At 36.1% G+C, this 19,232-nt stretch overlaps 2 protein-coding genes across 2 annotated transcripts; both read right to left on the reverse strand.

The window, feature by feature from the left end:
• Window positions 1-71: 71 nt before the first annotated feature.
• LOC110370332 (uncharacterized) lies at window positions 72-9,883 on the reverse strand. The gene is made up of 5 exons (XM_021326079.3): window positions 9,286-9,883; window positions 7,862-7,938; window positions 7,519-7,701; window positions 7,381-7,439; window positions 72-7,233 (listed from the first exon to the last, which is right to left on the reverse strand). Exons 1-5 carry the CDS (start codon window positions 9,456-9,458, stop codon window positions 1,255-1,257), a joined length of 6,471 nt encoding a protein of 2,156 aa, XP_021181754.3. The 5' UTR covers window positions 9,459-9,883; the 3' UTR covers window positions 72-1,254.
• Window positions 9,884-10,359: 476 nt separating this feature from the next.
• Window positions 10,360-18,593, reverse strand: LOC126053511 (ejaculatory bulb-specific protein 3). Its single transcript, XM_064038879.1, has 3 exons — window positions 16,747-18,593; window positions 11,379-11,556; window positions 10,360-10,957 (listed from the first exon to the last, which is right to left on the reverse strand). Exons 1-3 carry the CDS (start codon window positions 16,750-16,752, stop codon window positions 10,818-10,820), a joined length of 324 nt encoding a protein of 107 aa, XP_063894949.1. The 5' UTR covers window positions 16,753-18,593; the 3' UTR covers window positions 10,360-10,817.
• Between the last annotated feature and the right edge of the window lie 639 nt (window positions 18,594-19,232).

The following is a 19,232-nucleotide window of genomic DNA, read 5'->3' on the forward strand; positions in this document are numbered from 1 at the left end:
ATCATCAAAGTTACAATTCCTTGTTTTGTTTTTCCCTTGAATAAGGAGTCAATCATGAAATAACAACAATATCTTGATTAAAATTTATTTAATAAAACTACACAGAGGTTATTACTAAAGACTCCATTTTATAGTCCGATCTAGATTTTACTTAGATCACTCAAACAAACCAATAAGTGCTTTTGACATTATGTTTAAAAATTATTTCAACAATATTGTACTTAATATTAACCCTACTTTATTGATATAAGAAATTTATCCTCTTTAACTGACGGTAGACAGCCGCACTCACATATCTCTCTTATACTCCAACATTACTTGACGAGTGAACATAGTTCACGTTAACTTAACAGCACTTTCCATTTACAAGTCCGCGATGGCGTCTCTCGCCCCAACCTCGCTAGACGTTATAAAAATAATATATAACTACTTTTTTATATATTACACATACGATCCAACAAATATCATAATTCAATTTAAATTTACAATCGTAAATCCTTAACCTAAATATTGTATGCAGTAATTGCATTATACTTAATTGTTTTATATGACAAGTCCAGCCCAAACACGGTTCAGATACGTCAGCTTTGCATTCTATAATCTAGATATATTTACAATCAACTGTCTGTATGCGTTTCAAACGCTCACAAGCATTCTCAGATAATAGCGGCACCATTTATAATTAAACTCGGTCATAAGGTTCCACAACAGATAAAATTATTTCCTATGACATAAAATATAGACTTGACATGCCAAGATCGAACATAGAAACAAGTTTAAACATTCTATTGCACTAGTAACATATTGAAAGTTATGAAATAGGCACAAATAAATAGAAACTCTAAGAACATCAAATACAACTGCCAAACTTTAACCATAAGTGATGTTAGTGTTCGACTGGTCTCGAGGTAAACCTCAGCTCTCTTCTCTACATCGAAATAGCATTCCTCAAATGTACAACAAGCAGGTCACTTTTACGATGATTCTAATAAAATGAATTCATAAATATAATTGAAATAAAAGTTTACAACTGAAACGAGAGGAATTATATTACCTCCGACATTTTATTAAATGCTGTTAAGATTTAAAAATTGTGTTCTATACAAAAAACCAAAGAATCTTTATAAGACAGTAACGATCCTGCTTTTCGTCCAATACTAATTCATGAGTGTGCGTTATGTTGCATTGTTGGGCACAACTGAACTGAGATTTGAGAAACAGTATTTTCATTAGAAAAGAGATGGCGAGTGCCTCTTAACTGTGGCGAGGTAGTTCGCTCACCGATAGTTGTATGGCCGGCTGCAGAGGAATCTCCGCCGATGCCTCCGATGTGTCGGAGCCAGGAGTGAGCAGTCGCCGAGTCCATTGACCTCCGTCTTCCGTCTCCGACTCCCTCACGTCAATAGAAGACGGAGATCCAACAGCGGAATCTACTGAAGAAACTGTCCTCTCAGCTATGTCATCTGTCAATATCGGCATAGATTTGCCCACTGAATCTTCTTCCGTAAGTAAAGGCATTGAGATGGGTCCACCTATAGGCACGTCTGCTTCTTCACTAGTGACGAAACTCATTTCTGTACTAGGTGACGGTAGGAGAGCAGTACTTGTGCCATAATTGTTATTGCTCAATGGATCCGTCGTCTTCGCAGGCGCTATTCTAGGATCCGTCACAGTGATGGGTAATTCTAATGAAGTCGGTATCGTTGGAGGAGTTACACCGATTACTGCTAGACCATCCTCTAAATTAGATGGAACAGCTGGTTCGCTGTCTCCTTTAGTGGGAACTTCCACAGGTGTCATGATAGGCTGGTTCAGGGTTGTACTCGTTTCAGACACCCGACAGTGCACCGACACATTTGCGTTCAAATCACGAAAATCGGGGGCATCGTCTCGAGCCGTATCCGCGTGGAAAACGTCACTGTTAGCTAACGCCGCCTCGAGTATGTCTCGACGTTCAGGTTGAGACGATAGTACGGGCAGGGGTTCTGCATGCATCGGTACAAGCTGATTATTATCTAGGACTAGAGGTCGGTTGTCAACAGGAGTCAATGTGCCGTTATCTTCGATGCAAAGGTAAAACGAACCAACGGGACCACCGAAGTGTTCCCCTGGTACGGCTAGCAGTTGGCTGTCCCCGAGAGCGGCAGGTGGCGCGGCGGCCGGCTCGGGCTGCGCCACTGTCGACACGACGGGCTCCTGCTGCTGACGTACGATGGCAGTCGAAGGTAAAAGCTCCTCAAAGTTATCGAATTCGGGATATGCATTCGTTGTAGCAACAGACACTGTGTTTGATACGGATGGCACAATAGGTGGATTAGGATTGCTGAAAGGTGTTAGAGCCGGGGGCATAGGAGACAAGGTCGCTGGCGCGGGTGCTATGGCTATTTCCTGTTTCATTTTTTTCACTGGTGATGGTGATTCTGTGACTGTTTTACGTACTCTCGGTTTATGCACGGTTGTCACACCCGCCTCGTTTGGAGAGATGGTAATTGTTTTCTGAACGACCACTTTGTTCTCTTGTACGGGCGGCGCAGCTGTCTTTTGTACAATTTGGCCGGTTCTCTGTAGATGTTCAAATTGCGCGGCCGTTAGTTGCATTACCGCACCAGATTTCTGTTGTAAAAAGATTAGTGGTTCTGAAGAAGTTTTTTGAATGGTCTGAACTAGTTTTCTGGGCTCCGATGCCATTATCCGTTTAGGGACTGGTCGTATTTCTGGCATTGGCGCAATATTCTGTGTCGTTGTGGTTACTCTGCCGCCTACTATCAATTGTCCTTTTGAAGTAATTATTGCACTTTTTTGTTTTGCCCCTAATCTAGCTTGAGTCTTTACTGGGCCAACATTTTGGGTTTTTCCTGAGGCTATCGTAGTAACTATTGTCTTCTGCGCAGCACCTGTATTTGTCGATATCCTATGAGTTATGGTTTTTAACTGAGATACGTTAGGCTGTTGTTTCTTTGGGAATAGCATCTTCTCGTGCTCTGGCGTAAGGACTATTCTAGATTGCGCACCTTGTGCGTTCGTTATGATCATCACGGTGTTCCCGGGGCTGCTGGCATCAGTTGACGATGGAATTAGTTTGGCTGACACAGGTTTGTTGTCGGAAGAAGTTAGTTGTGGCTCAGATCCCTTAGCGACAAGAACATGCGCCTTTCCAGTTTGTGGATCTATCACAATTTTTTGTGTCCTCCCGGGACGCGGTGAACTTGGCGTAGGTAAGATAATAAACTTCTCGGATTTCGCTGTAGTCTGCGGTACTGATTGCAACAAGGTGGGCGTTTGTTTGACTTCTTTAACACTACTCTCGCCTTTAGTCATTATTATTTTCTGCTTCCCAGTAGTTTTATCAATAACTAGCATAGGCTTCGCCCCTCGTAGTTTTGACGATTTAGAAAGAATATTTGGGGTATTAACACTTACTTTATTTACTTCGCTGACAGGATTCATTAGTAAAGTTTTCATTTCAGGCTTATTAGGGGTTCCACTTATAGAAATTTTTTCGCTTTCTACAGTTTGCTTTGTTTTCATAAGTTTGGGAGGATTTGGTGTATGCGTTATAATGTTGCCGTCTGACATCACAATGGGCATTTTTTCTATATTTTCAGGAGTTAACAGATCTTCGGACAGTACAATGGGCATGGAGTTTATATCAAACATGGCTTCATCACCGGTTGAGTCGTTTATTACTTTTGACGTTTCGTTTAGGGGAGGTATCAATGAGTTAGAAGGCTTAATCTTTTGTATCTTGGCTGGAGGTTTTGCTATTTTTCTTATCTTCTGTTGAAATATAATAGTATTGGCATCGGAAGGTGTTTCTGCTGAAGTCTGTATAGTATATGTCTGTACCGTGCCATCCTGCGCGGGGTTGTTGCTACGCGACAGAATTATTTTTTCCGGTGTTGTTATTTCACTCATATTGTTTATAATATTTTTATTGGGCGCAGTTCGTCGTATTATTATTTTCTGTTTAGGGGATTCCGGCTTACTCTTGAACGACGACTTCGCAACGTCAAAGTTCAAAATCTTCTCTTTACCAGTTATTATTGTTTTCGTAGACGCTGGTTTATTGGTAGAAATTTTAGGAGTACATGGCTCCTCTAAAATTTTCAGTAGTTTCGATGATGAAGTATCCATTTTAGTACTTTTACCATTTGTATTCTCACTTTTATTGTCATTAGACATGACAGCTAATTTTTGTTCCACTGTAACACTATTATTTTGTTTAACATTAAATAAACCTTTTGATAAAGAATCACCTGATGGTGATTCCTTGTTATTATTTACAGTACTAGATAAGTTATGATCAATATTAATTTTGTGGTCTATCGACTCTGACATCTGGACAAGCGATTGGGCAGCATTCAAATTTTCACTTTTCTCTTGTTCTGTTTCAAAACGCATAATGTTTTCATTGTTAGAAATTAAAAGAGATTTTGTTTGACTTACTGGTTCTGGTTCAATATTTGATTCTTCGGGTTTATCTTCTATCACCATACTTTCTGTCGAATAAGTCGAAGGAAGGTCTTCTTGAATAACATCCTTAGATAATTTTGACTTTTTGGCGGGAATAGTGGTATGTGTTTTACTTTGGATGGCTGCCGACGGCAAGTTAATAAGCGTTTCTGCGATTTGGAGATCTGATTCAGACGGAATATTTTCAGCAACATTGTTTGAGGTATTATCAATAACTGAGGTTTCAACATTCTCTATCAGATCATTATTAGCTTCATTTTGATCAGTCGTCACAGTGTCCATAGCATCAAGCGTAGTTACATTGTTTTCGTCAGACATGCTTACTGTCTCTTCTACAACTTCTGAATTAACATCACTCGTAATAATATTCATTTCATTTGCGATCTCTGTAGTTTCTTGTAAATATTTCTCTGGTTCCGCGTATTTGACACCGTTCGCGCTAGTGTCTAGATTCACACTATCAAGGAAATCGTTATCGTTGGAAGGCCCACTGTTATCTTTGTTATCATCTTCGAACAAATCTTCGGGAGGGTCGTCACTGATCACTCTCGTCACTCTATCAGCTTCTCTCGATACACTAAGTAAGGCGTCAACTGCCGACGCGGTAGATTCATTCATGTAAGGACCGCTGTACGACTTCTTAGGGCTCTCAGGAATAATGGGCGCTGATTGAACGGGCTTCTCTATTTCGTCTACGAGCTTTTGAGTTGCATTCGTATTTTTCTCTTCCACTTGTGCAACTTGATCATCAACTAGTTCGTTAATATTTTCATCGTCCATTTTTTCATCTACTACTTCTTCTGTGGCTGTTTCATGTACATGTTCAGATAATTCTACCTCATCCACTTTATTGAATGACGCATCCATATTCTGATCTTTAGTTAGCTCTTCCTCCATCAAGTCTTCATTCATCAAATTTGTATTATCGTCTATTTTTTCGAGTCTATTTATTCCATCCTCAGTGATTTCAGATTTGTTCTTATTCACTATATCTTCGTTTTTGTTTGGTGCATCATTTGTTGCTTTAATTATGTTTAATGTATCATCGTAGTGGATGGCCTCTTTCAGGTTAGTAACATCTTCTATAACTTTTGTTTTGATATTAATATCTATGTTTTCGATTTCATGTGTTCTTATTTCCTTATTCTCCGGCTTTTTGGTTGTGAATCCTAATATGTCTGGTTTGTTCGTAACCTCCTCTATAATATCAACCCTATGAATATTAGATTTAACCGGTTCAGGTAAGTCAGCATTTACGGGTTTTATTTCTTGTGTTGGATACAACACATCTTGTAAGATTCTGCTTCCTTTATCTTTTAACGTTGGTGAGGTTATTGATGGTGGACTGGTTTTATTCGGAACGGCCATATCTGTGTATTGTCTGAAGTCAGAAATATCACCGAAATTCTCAAAATTATTTTTCTCCTTTTCACGTAACTCAGCTTTCATCTTCTTGAGTTGTATTTTTGGCGCCAAGCGTGCAACTTTTACGTGTTCAATCGGAGGAGATTCTCTAGCTTCTGGTGAAGAGACAACTTCTGAACCATTAAGTTCACTTTCAGATATATCCATTTTCTCAACAGCATTTAGTTGCTCTGCAACATATTTTCCGATTGCATCTTGGCTTCTAGAATGTCGGCTTCGAAAAAATGTTTTCGTCTTGAAAATTGCTTTAGTTGGTGGTGTTTCAGCTTGAGGCAATTCAGACTTTTCAGGCACTTTTTCATGTTTGTCCGGAGATTTTACGATAGAAGGCTCAGGAAAATTTTCCTCTACTTTTAATGGTTCTGGGGCTGATGGTAAATCAGGCACAGTCGTTTTGTTAAGCAGTTCTGCCACTTCCCTTGCCATATCATCGTCATCTAAACTTATGCTCTTTGTGTCTTCTTTGCGTTTCGGATTCTTAACTCTAGGTATTTTTCTACCCCCATCAGCTTCTAATGGCCAGTCTTCATCTTCACAGAATTCATATTTAGAGTCACTCGACGACTCTGGTTTTTCACTTGCAGGTGAACTGTTTGACTTCTTTTCAGTTGGTGATGATAATTCATTCAATAGCTGCACACTCGACAGTTCGGCCGATGTTGGGACAGCTGGAGATTCTGCAGCTTCCGGCACTTCTGGCGATCCTGCCATAACAGTAATTGAAGATTCATCATTAGATTCTTCATCGCCATCATCCCAGTCGGCCAAAAGACTGCTCTTTATTTCTTGATCAGTTTTAACTTTTTTCGTTTCAGTATTATTGGTTTCTTCTTCTGCCACACGCTTTTTGTTACTTGGTGGCGCTTTCTTGGGCTCTTTTTCGGTTTTCTCTTTTCGTGGTTTACGGGGCTTCGGAGTTTTGTTTTTATCTGGTGTGGATTTGGCTGATAACTTAGTTGTAAGTTTTTTCCTAACAGGCGACGGTGTATACGGTGTAAACGAAACACTATGTGTTTTGTTGTGTAGTATTAGAACATTGAGACGTGTTGTAGTGAAGGGGCATGCATGGCAGGAATATATTCCAGAGCTTGAAGACGTTGGTGTTGAGGCTGCTGACGTTGAAGCAGTAGGAGTTGAACATGACGGAGTAGGTTCATCAATCTTTTCTTGTTTCTCTGTTTCTTCCGTATCTTGTACAATGTCGTCTTTGCTATCTGATCCTGCATCAGCACTTGTAGATGGCGTAGGGGTGGTAGGTTCTGCAGTTCCATTATCAGAACTCGGTTTTGTTCCTTGTACCAGAATATGTACTTTATAGTCTACTTTTTCTTTACCCTGGAATAGTAGAAATTTTATTGTTTATTGCTTTGTTTACTTGATTTTTCTTCTATTCACTGTCACCTTTATTAATTTTTTTAGCTGCATCAGTAGTGAAATTGGTCACAAAATTCTTTTACATTACAAAATGGCTAGAAAAAGTACCTTTCTAAATGGAGTTGAAATCCTGTTTGGTTCAGCAGATCTTCCTCGCCCGCCTCTTCCTACAACACAATTAAATCATTTCAGATTTGTAAATGGTTCAATTTACACAATTAGTCATTTGGTTAATTAAAACTTTACCTTTTTTATTAGAGCCAGGAGTTTTCTTCTGAGGGTCACCAAAAATGCCAGCATAACTTTCCTTTTTCTGTTCTTGGAACTCATCTCTTGTAAGGATTTCTATGTCACCTCCAACAGCAGTTTCTGCACGGATCACATCTTCCGGAAACTTTTCCATATGACCCCTTTTTGTTCTAAACATATCTGAGAACAAGATTCAAGTTAATATAAAAGGGAATAATATATTTGTGTGATTAATTCTCAATCCTTCTATCACATAACACATTATGTTTCTGACAATAGAATAAAATGAAATTGAAGGGTTGTGACATAAGTATAAAATGATATGGGTTGATTAACTTACATAATCCTTTATTGATGAATTCATTTTTGCGACTGCATTCATATTTGAAAATCGCACTGGCATTTTTTACATATTCACTGAAAAGTAAAGAAAAATATTTCGATTAGATAAAATGTTGACCTTTAGATTGTGGTCAGTCATTGTAAAATTAATTATATTTTTTGTGCGTTCAATAAGTTGGAAATTTATTATTCCACAAAAACGTTCACTGCTTGATATCTGAAGCCCATTGTGGTTATAGTATTCGATGGTCCTTCTTTTAATATGAACTTTGTTGATAAAAAGGAAATTAACCTACTTTACATTAATGTCTTCTGTCAGATATTGTCTACATTAATATTCATTAAAATAACTGTGAAACTGCATCCGAATCACGTATAGTATATTTAAAGGAGAAATGATGAAATTGTCTTCAACGGTGAACCATTTACTTTATATTCATAACGCATGAACACAGAACTGTGAGAAGTGTATCGGAATTAAATAACAACATCCTACAAATTCCGAGATAACACAAGAATACTGAATAGCTCAACTGTTTGTCTATGTGAAATATGATAATGTTTGCATTTGACTTTTAGAACTTACGGAGAATAAAACAGGGTATGTTAATGCATGCTTTGAATCTAACAGATGTGGTGTTATATGTGCACTGTATAACTATAGTCTCTGTTTCAGGGTGGTAAAGAAGTATTAAGAAGTTGCTATTGTAGAAATTACTCATCGCTGCTTATCTCCAATATTGAACTGCTGTCTGGCATTCCAAATTATGATGGGATAAATATTACTCCTCCATAGACAATGACAGCGAAGTATATTGGGAAAAGCATATTTTAAATAATTATGAATCTAATTCCGAGTAATGGATTAAAACAAAAACAATAGGTTATTTCTATTTGAGCATATTAATAAATGAGAAATTATCTAGTTTATAAATGTGCATTGAAATAATTATTAAATGATGCTTGCTAATTTTCCTGATATATATTCTATGTAGTGTAAAAAATATTATGTGGTCATAATGAGCGGTTTTGACATAATTTATTACAAAGGCTATTTACATGTTGTTTACTTTGATTAAAATCATCCATTAATTTCAATATGAATGGTATAATATGTTTATTGGGACAGACAACTTTATTGTCTGGTACAAAAAATAAAAGGCTAAATTCTAAAATTGACAATAGTATCAGTGGACGAAATAGGGTTTGGTAACATGTCTCAATATCACAAGATTCGTTTACTAAAATGTTGAAAATAAATACCTTTCAGGACGCCTGGAATGCGCTCTGCCTAGCTTAATTATGTAAATATCATCCTGGTCAACTTTTAGAACAAAGAAATCGTGTGTCATGCGATGGCTAGCCCTATTGGATTGCGATGCTAGTTCGCCTGGACGCTTCAGGTTATACTTGCAAACTTACTATGTGTCCTCCTGGAAGAACTTGACAACAGCTATAGGTGGCTTCCGAAATGATGGCAGGACATCTGGTGGCAGCTTCTCGGGGCCGACCACCTCGCCTGGCCACCAGCAGGACCCAAGCTTCACCCATACCACCTCCCCATCCAAATAACTAACTTCGGTGTTTTCACACATCACCACTTAAAATGTTCAAGCAAAACGCACGACCATATTTTGTCAAGTAGTCACTGGATGCCGAGTGCAACAGTTATTACAACATTTCCTTCAAATCAAGTCATATATCAATATCTAGACACTAAGGCGATCAAATGTGTCTTCAATAAAAAGAAAATGTTCTAATTTGTCTTTTATTTGTCAAAACAGTAGCAAAATATTACTTGTAAATATCACCGACTGCGTACGAAATTATTTTATTTCATACGAATGTTGGCAGCATTGATTTAATGGGAAGATGCCAATAGAGCTTTTTACGTTTATAATAGTAATCAAAGTATGTTAATATATTTTTTCATAATTAATTAAACTTATAAACCGAGTGAAATTAACTTAAAATGTAAATAAGAAGAAACAGATCATAAACGTTTACGCCGGAAATGTACAAAATGGTCGGCGTCAGCAGATACCAATCCACCCAAATTAATTTTTAGAGTTGCCAGGAATATAAAAAGCAGAGAGAAGCAACTTTTTTTTAATAGAGATGTTGCTTACTAATAAACATTACTAAAACCGTAAAGAGATTAATTAAAAAAAAATCTAACTACTAAACTAAAAGTAGTTAGTCTCAGTTCTTGTTGAAACCTTCGTTGTTGTGAAGCAATTCGATATCCTGAAATAAATGTTTTGTGGCATATGCATAGAAAAGAATGTTGTTTACATTATTTTCTATAACTTTCAGTGTACTGCTATCACGAGATTACTGTTGCTGGGTTGCTGTTCCATTGGAGCATGGTTAGCGAGGGAATACGTTACACAATAATATATCCTGCACGGCTGATTGTACTACTAAGTAAATAGCGGCTATGTCTTGACGATGTTATTCTTATAGATGCTTTGTGAAAAAATAAATAAACGAGTATGTTTTCTTTTTTTATGTTCTTTATTGCGAAATATAATTTAATTACAAAATTATAATTTAGGTGGATCTAACTTTATTGCGTTAAAGGCAAGTACTGCTTTAGTACCGAAATACCCTGCCCATGTTACTTAAAAATATACATAGTAAAATACACTAATTGATGAAACCAGTTAAAAATACTTAAAACTAGATTGCGCTGTTAAAGATTTTTAAATGTTAAGTACATAATTATTTATTAAATACAACAATCTTCATATTGATCTACGGATTTATTAATTTATAAATAAGAGCATTAATATTTTTTGGACTAATATTTCGTGATTTGTGGCATGATTTTTTGCCGTACGATTTTATTAAAATTTACAACATCAAAAATATAACCATGCACAAATCACTATTAAAATCACAATTTTAATGATTTCATCCGACCATGTCCTTTACATTTTATGTTTTTGTGTTTATCCTGCGTATTGGCGGACTATCTTGGCCCACTGTTGAGGGAAGTTTCGTTGCACATACGATAGAGTGCGCTGTATTTGCTTGGTCTCTTGTGGCGTACACTGAGGACAGGCCCCACGAAGCACCAGTGGCGCGAGTGCTGGAAAATAAATGAAATTTCATGAAGATATGGAATATTCAGCAAGGTTTTGGAGATTATTTCTCTACGGATGTCAGGAGACTGACTTTACCAACATCTTTACAGTTTCGGGTAATAAATATTTAAATATTTTCATTTCATTTCATTTCATTTCATTTCATTTCGGGTTGAGGGCATTATCTTCAACGTCTTTTAACCGTCATTCGACGATTCAATGGCATGAAACGTTCGGCAAAGATAGTTTCAGCGAACCTTGATGAGGAGTTTCCTTGACTAATTAACAGTGAAAGGTGCCTAAAGTGAGGGACTCTCCGTCAGAATAATCTATCCAGCCATATTTCACATAATCACGGAGAACGAAATGTTGTCCATGCACATGAATCATTTCTCAACATCCTGAAGATCTAGTAGGTCTACTTACTCTTCAATCTCTTTCCGATGGGATCGCAGGGTGCTTCTCCGAGAGCGCACTTCAGCTGTCTCTGAATGAACCGTTTGTCTTGTAGTGCATCTTCAAGCGCGCTGTCTGAGACAGGCGGTCGCTGCGTTTGCGCAACGCAAGCGGCTACCACGCAACACAAAACGACGGCGTATCTGGTCTGGAAAAAAAAATTAAGTCGGTTTATTTACTTTCTGTTAGAAAACTGTACCTAACTTACTTTTGAATTTAAATGAGCAACCAGATGTGGGTTTGTTGTACCTATGGTTCTGTTATTTTTAGTAGTAGCAGTAGTGTCTAAGTAGAGATGAGTGTGATGTCAGTATTATTGTATAAATATCTACCTAAGTAGTATAACATCTACACATACCTACTAAAACTTCAGTAACTATAAATGCAATTGCACGTGCTGCAGTCATATTTTTTGCACACACGTGGGTTCGTAGCTACAAATAACGTGTCGTGTCGTGTGTCGTTGTTAGATAGCTCGCCTTAACACATTATATGCACAAATTACTTAATAGTATGAGGTAGACAGGAGGTAGATAATTAGGTAGGTTTTAGGAATTTAAAATTATCCTAAGTTTTAATGTTGCCTAATTATTTTTATTCGTTTTGCAAGAAACATCAGTCACCTACATAATATATGCATACATAGACTGTAGATACCTATATACATTTATTAGTATAATTACAATATAACAGACCTCGATCGAGTTACAAATTACATTTATTTATTTATCAGTGCACGGAGAATTTTATCAGCGTGTGATTCAATATGTGTTTATTTGTGGGAGTTTTCTTTGATTAAACGCCCATGTTATTTAATTAATGATTCACACTCAAAAATGACGAATTAGTACCTATTATATTGTAGTAGGTATGTGTTTGTTTAACATTCGACGGAATTATGGTCAAACCGTAGACATTAGAATTTTTATTGATCAAACCCTAATGACTTTCTAACTTTTATTTTTTCCTTTACTGGACCTGTGGCGATTCTAGATTAGGTAGGGTGAAATGGTTGCTGTTGGTGGTAAGGAAGGCATTTGAGGACTAAGGAGAAGCCAGTGTCCTCTGCCGTTCTTTACAGAGACCTTAACAGATTGATGAACTGATCGGCCTGTATCATCAAGCCAGACAGATGTCAAAGAATACATAGGATGTATTCTTTTTTTCACTACATTATTATTCCAAACACATTTTCGACCCTTGAACTATACGTGTTATTGATTTCGAGGAGTTTCCATCGGTGTCAGGCCACGTCCGTATCCGTCATCAGACGGTGACACTATACCAATTTATTATTCATAGCCTGTGCACCAACCATTGTTGCGATATTTAGGGAATTTACGTGTTTCGAAATTAAAGTTTTAGATAACCTTGGAATTTGGAAGATTACAAATCCATAAACAGATTATTTAAATTTGCACGAGTTTTTTGTGTGAAGAAAGGCCTTTGCAGAAACTGATCTTATACTTGGGTAAGTACCTTATAAGAAAACTTCAATAAATCTTAGCAGCCTACTAAATATTCAATGTTGTACTTAAATGTAGTTTAACACCAAAATAGCCACCAAACAGGTTTGTTGGTACTTTAGGCAAGTCAACTGGTAATTGATGATATTTGGAGGCACGGATTTTACCTATTCAATTGATACGTCAGGCTCCACTGATCTGTATAAGGAATGATTGCACAAGGATCACGGGTCTTAAGGACAAAGCTGTTTAGTAAGGACTGACCGAATTGCAAGCGAGTACAGTCGCCAACAAAGAACCATAAACAAACGAACTTTATTTTATCATCCGCATAGAACAGGGTAAAGAAAAGCCGTGACTTTCTGAAAACACGTTGTAATGCGGAAAAGATTCGTAGTAGGTACCTATCTACTTAATTACTAAAATCATTGAGCATAGGATATCCGTGTTCAGAGTTCATATGTGAGTTCAAACTTACATAGTGAGGGCTGAGAAATGACATCCGTAATTGGTCCTACTTTTAAATTGACTTCTAAGATATGTTTGGTTTATGTACCTACTTAGTTTAGGAGTTCGGAAATTCGACATAAATCATTGTATATCATATACTTTATTTTTATGTACAAATAAACGTCATTGTGAAATGAAAATTAATCGGTGATTCCTGAAAATCTTTTTCGGGCATAGGTATTCAACCCGTTCAACTTAGTATATTAAGATTAATTTTTAAGTTCCAAAAAAATAAGTATGTATGAATAAAATTTAAAAAACGGTTACCTATATTGATGTTGAAATAACTTTCTGAATCTGACTGTCCAGTTTCTGAGGTTGTATAAAAGAGTATCGTGTGCTATCGAGTCGCACGTGCTCGGAAATCTAATGAATTTGTAATCAAAATGATCTATGCTTCAGCTATATATTATTAGTAGGTAGTGTCGGGTCGTAGTAGAGTTACCCTATTGTTTTGGCTTCTTCCTATATCCTTGTATCTTAATATGAAGGCAATGCAAATTGTCCACTAAACTAACAAAATGCTGCCCATTGTCCACTAAAATCGAAAAATCTGTAGTAGAGCAAGAAGAAACCCAGTTTAAAAGGTTTTTCTTCCCTTATTAAAAAAAAAAGTTAAATTAAATATCTTCGGTTTTTGAAGTCGCAGTACCAATATTATAATTGCGTACCTAATTTATTTTATTATGGTAAAAGTTGTTTAAGCGTCAAAAAGTTATTTATAAATGACCATGCTATTTTAAATCAGCAATATTTATGTTAATTACTGTTTTCAGTTACGCACTATTAAATACATTCGGTTTGCTTTTGTTATGGTTTTAATTTTGCGACACGTGTTCTTTAATTGCTTGATTTGAATTTTAAATTAAGAATATTATTTATTAAGAACCTACTTTTTATTATAACTCTTGCTTCGAGATCGCGTCATAGAGTAATTTTTGGTGTTTTTTTTTTAACTTACGACACGTGGAGAATCTCTATCATCTTACCTGGTAAACGATCATAGATTGATGTATCATCCTCCGAGCCTTTTCCCGGGATTGATGTATGACCTATGTATATAATTAATTTTTGTTGCTACGGTAGATAGGAGTGGATAGAAAAGGTTGCGACATATGAGGACGTACAATAAAATAGACAAGCCGCACCAACAAGAACAAGGCTCTTAAATTATATAGAAAAGGGATACCTAGCAATATCGATAAAAGTTACAATAAGGTACCTATGCCTACCTTGATCGAGTACAGGGACGATAGTAAAAGTAATAACACAAATACTTAAAACAAAATAATCAGTTTCAAAGATGACGCATGTCGGTGAAACTGGCTGACAAGTGACAAGAATAGATATTTCCATAAGAACCAAGTTTCTTTCATTGTCTTATTATTAGAACTGTGTAACGGAATATTGACAGAAAGTCTCACTGAAACTATTTGTTAGTTTTTGTGAAATAAACTTTGGAAAAGTTCTGAGTCACTTTGGAAAATCGAATTGAGAGTTCTGATCCTTCGCTCAAAAACAAGCTCAAATTATTTTGAACATCCATCAGGCGTATAAATATACCTTCTAAAGAGGATTTATGCATTTTTTTTAGATTTGCTTTGCAGTGGAGACGAAAATAACAAGGAAGAAAACTTGCATTTATTAATAGTCTACATCTTTAGCTATAGGTCATTATAGATAGGTCATTTACCTATCGTTGCGTCTGAGACTTGTCTATTCTAAGTCTATTTTTTCAACAATTAATTGGCACACCCGTCTCCACTCGACCATACAACAAATAAAGCCTTGAATTATTCTGTAAATGCTCATGTTTTTTGTAAACTGCGACCATGTAATACATTCACACAATCCCATAATAGGTCCCATCATTCTATCGTTCTCACAAATAATGTAAAATTGCTCCGACGTGATAAATAAACGAAATTGTCGCCCTTCGCCTACTTTTGGATTTGTGGTAGAATTTAAATGGGAGGATTAGCTATGATATTATCTTGAACCTCAAAGTACGTAAGTAGTTCAGGTAATCGTGCCATTCCGAGAAGATTATTTGGATTTCACCTGACTTGAAGGTTTCTTGTGGCAAGGCATGTGATTATTTACAAGCTTTAGCAGTGGGATAAAAATAGTTTTCCTAGAAACGTCATGGGTGTCTATGTTATAGTATAATACCACATTAGGGTACCTACATTCTAGTAAGTATGAAGACGATAAGAATATTTGTATTCATAGAGATAGATACCAATTAGGTGCCAATAATTAAATTTCACAAGAATAGAACTTTCGTCGGTCCAAGTATTATTCCTTGTGGGACCCCTAACAATAACACATTCGTTTGTGAATAAAGTAAACAAAGTGAAGGCTTTACCTTCAAATAAGAATAGAAAAGATTGTTTTTACACGTTTTTATGTTTTAAGTAATGTCGGAAACCTCAAGGAGGAAAAACATAAACTAAAAAAAAGATGGCACCCAACCCAAAATACTAAAGGAAAACAGTATTGAAGATAAATGGGTTAGCAAATACAAAAGATTTAAAAATATGGGAGGGCCTTCGTATAAAATAAGGATTATTTCTCGAGGACAATAACCTTTTTTTGGGAGTCGGTTAAAATATAATACAAATAAATTCAAAAACCGCACTTTGACTTTACTTCTAAGGATGTTTTGGAAAAAATGTGTAAGTCTTAAGGTTTCTAAGAAAATTGTTCTTTAAAGCGGGTTAATGCTCGTACATAATCTTAGCATAGGTACCATAACGAAACAGGTTGTAAACAATAGCCAAAATTTCTTAGAACGCGCCAATTTGCACATGTTAGATGTTGACAAATACTCGTTGGTATAGTCGCGACCACTTATCCGCAAGTTACGTAAATAAGGAACTTGGTGATTTTTTATAATAATTCTGGGACTTATAATTTATTTCGACCAAGCGGATCATAGACCCTTATACAAGTTAAACTAGGACACCTGACTAACTTATGTAACTGTGGTCATTAGGCTGACCAATACAGACTAACGAGCATGCACAAGATTGCCATAATTATATCGTAAATTATTTAGGAAATTAGATAACTGACACAACCTCATTTCCATTAGTTTTCCTCAATCGCTAATTTTACTATTTACAGATTTATTTATATCAATAATGATTTTACTTCTTATGAGCAAAGGCATGCATAAATTAACGTAAATAAGTATGAACAGAATTTGCAGTTACTCTTTTAAAAAGTCAAAGTGTAAAAACCTTTAACAGGTAGTTAAAATCGAGAAACTGCCTGTCCTTCAAGTGTACCAACATACTCAAAAGCTCGAAACGTGTCGCCAACAGGAAAACAGATATTATAGAGAAATTGCAACTTACCTGCATGTTAGAGTGACGATACTTAGATAGGAGCTCGAAGAATCGAAACACTTTTACTTTCGTTGCACTTGTGAGCCGTTTAGTTAGCGAGTGACCTGGATCTCAGTGTTATGAGTTTCTACAGTGTTTCGCGATATTTTCTCGAAGCCAGTGAAGCGTTTAAGCGTGCGTCTGGTAGGAGAATGCTGGGGCTAGCTGTTGTGCCGTAACCTCTTACTTAACTCGACAATCCCCCCTATTTCGACTCGTACACAGCCCGTGCTGCACCGCGATTGTGCGTCAACGTTACGTGACTCGTACTGTGAATAAAACACTAATTATTGTATTCATATATTATTTTATTTTAGCCACTTAATGAGAACAGGAAGCGGATTAAGTTACATGCGTGATGGTAGACAAAATACATATAAATGCACGTTACATAGACAACAAACCTACTTTTTTGTTTTGGGTTTTTGGCGTTGTAAAAGTTTAGTAGGTTACTACAATTTGTGTGATCAATGAGTTACATAAACAATAGGATGTGTAGATACAACATTTTGTTGACACTGTTGTTCTATAGTAGGTCAATTAACTTAACCGATAATTAGGTAAACAAAACTTAATTAATATTTGCTAATCCAAATGATAACATTAGTCGAAACTAATTGTTTTGTTTTTAATTTGTTTATTTAATTAATAGATGTCATTAACCTAATTAGTTATTAAGGTATAAAATTTCGAAGTAGGTATTTAGTGATAAAAAGTATTATTCAATTTTTTACTTACTATTAATCCTTTTAGGTAGGCTTTACTTAATTCAAAGAAACTTTTAAATAATTCATGGAAACACCGTCTCTAATTCGGTAGATATCAACGTACTGAAGTAATCATTATTTTCTCTGCGTGTGTGTTAACGAGAGAAAAATTAATAATAATGAAACGTGTAAAATTTCCCATAATTGTTCATTTCTTATACAAATCGCGATCATATGAAACTTCACCTTTTGAAACTAGGACACACGCACGTCACATTACAAATGCTGTAGGTAAATGCAATAGAGGAAAAAACTAAGCTACAATCATAGATTTTGCGTGAAATTTTCAAAATACATATGTACATGGAAATATTACAATAAAAATCCGACGAATCAAGAACCTCCTCTTTATTGGGAAGTTAGTTAATAAAATATTAAAATGCACGCAGGTCATAAATCATGAAAATTCTAAAAAGGAAAGAAAAGATAAATATGGTGGTCATTAGCTTCGAAGCAAACAGGTTCGGTTTTTTCAGGTTTTTTTCCACTTATAGTCTAATGTTATTGACATTTTACAATAGAAGACAAATCTGGTCGAAGTCAGCTTAGATTTAGTCAGATTAGTTGTAACTTATTTCGTCAGGTTTGCAATTTTCTATGGTACCTAATAGTTATTATAATACCGTTTTATGGTTTTATTGAATGATGGTCATAAATTATTGCACAAATCTTTATAATTTCGTCGCAGTTCTTTTATGTGTTAAACATGGAAAACGCAGTTTAGAAAAATGCGTTCAAAAATAATAATTTCCATTCGTTTGGATCCCAACCTCAATAAGTGCAGTTTACATTAAGGCCGGCAGCACACATCCGGTTTCCGGATACGGATTCCTGATCAGGAATTCAGATTTGGGATTCCGTGTCACTAGCGCACACATTCGGTTTTTTTCATTCTGAATTTACATGGCCAGTACGTATAGAGCCACTTAAGTGAAAACACGCATCATGGAGGATGACGAGTTAATTGCGATTGCACTCTTACTTTCGTTAAAAAATAAAAAAATTAAGCGGCTTTACACCCCTTAAATACACGGAGATTGGCCGAAAGTCAATTCTACATTAAAAGACTATTAACTATTTAAACTATTTATCTTTTATTTATGTATGCAAATATGTATATACTAGCTTCTGCCAGCGGTTTCACTCGCATCCCGTGGGAACTATTTCCCGTACTGGGATAAAAAGCCAATAAGTAGCCTATAGCCTTCCTCGATAAATGGGCTATCTAACACTGAAAGAAATTTTCAAATCGGACCAGTAGTACCTGAGATTAGCGCGTTCAAACAAACAAACAAACTCTTCAGCTTTATAATATTAGTATAGATTTGTTAATTGTTTAATAAACTGGATTTCATCTCTCAAAAAAATATATATATACAAAAATATATACACGTCCATTCGGAACAGGGCTACCTTGATTCAGAATGAAAATTTCCGTATGTGTGCGGCGGTCAAACCAAATTGTTCGCGAGCGCTGCGTTCGGAATGACGTCATCAGGTTTTATTCCGTTCTGAGTACCCGAACGCACGGAGAAAATTTTAAACCGAATGTCAGGTTTTTTTCCGTCCGGAAAAAGTAAGAACGTGTGCGCTCTTGTGAACATTTTGTATGAAAAAAGAGCATTCCGGTTTCAGAATCAGGATTCCTGATCAGGAAACCGGATCAGAAAACCGGATGTGTGCTGCCGG

Source organism: Helicoverpa armigera, chromosome 17 (genome assembly GCF_030705265.1).
Source record: "Helicoverpa armigera isolate CAAS_96S chromosome 17, ASM3070526v1, whole genome shotgun sequence".
NCBI lineage: Eukaryota > Metazoa > Arthropoda > Insecta > Lepidoptera > Noctuidae > Helicoverpa > Helicoverpa armigera.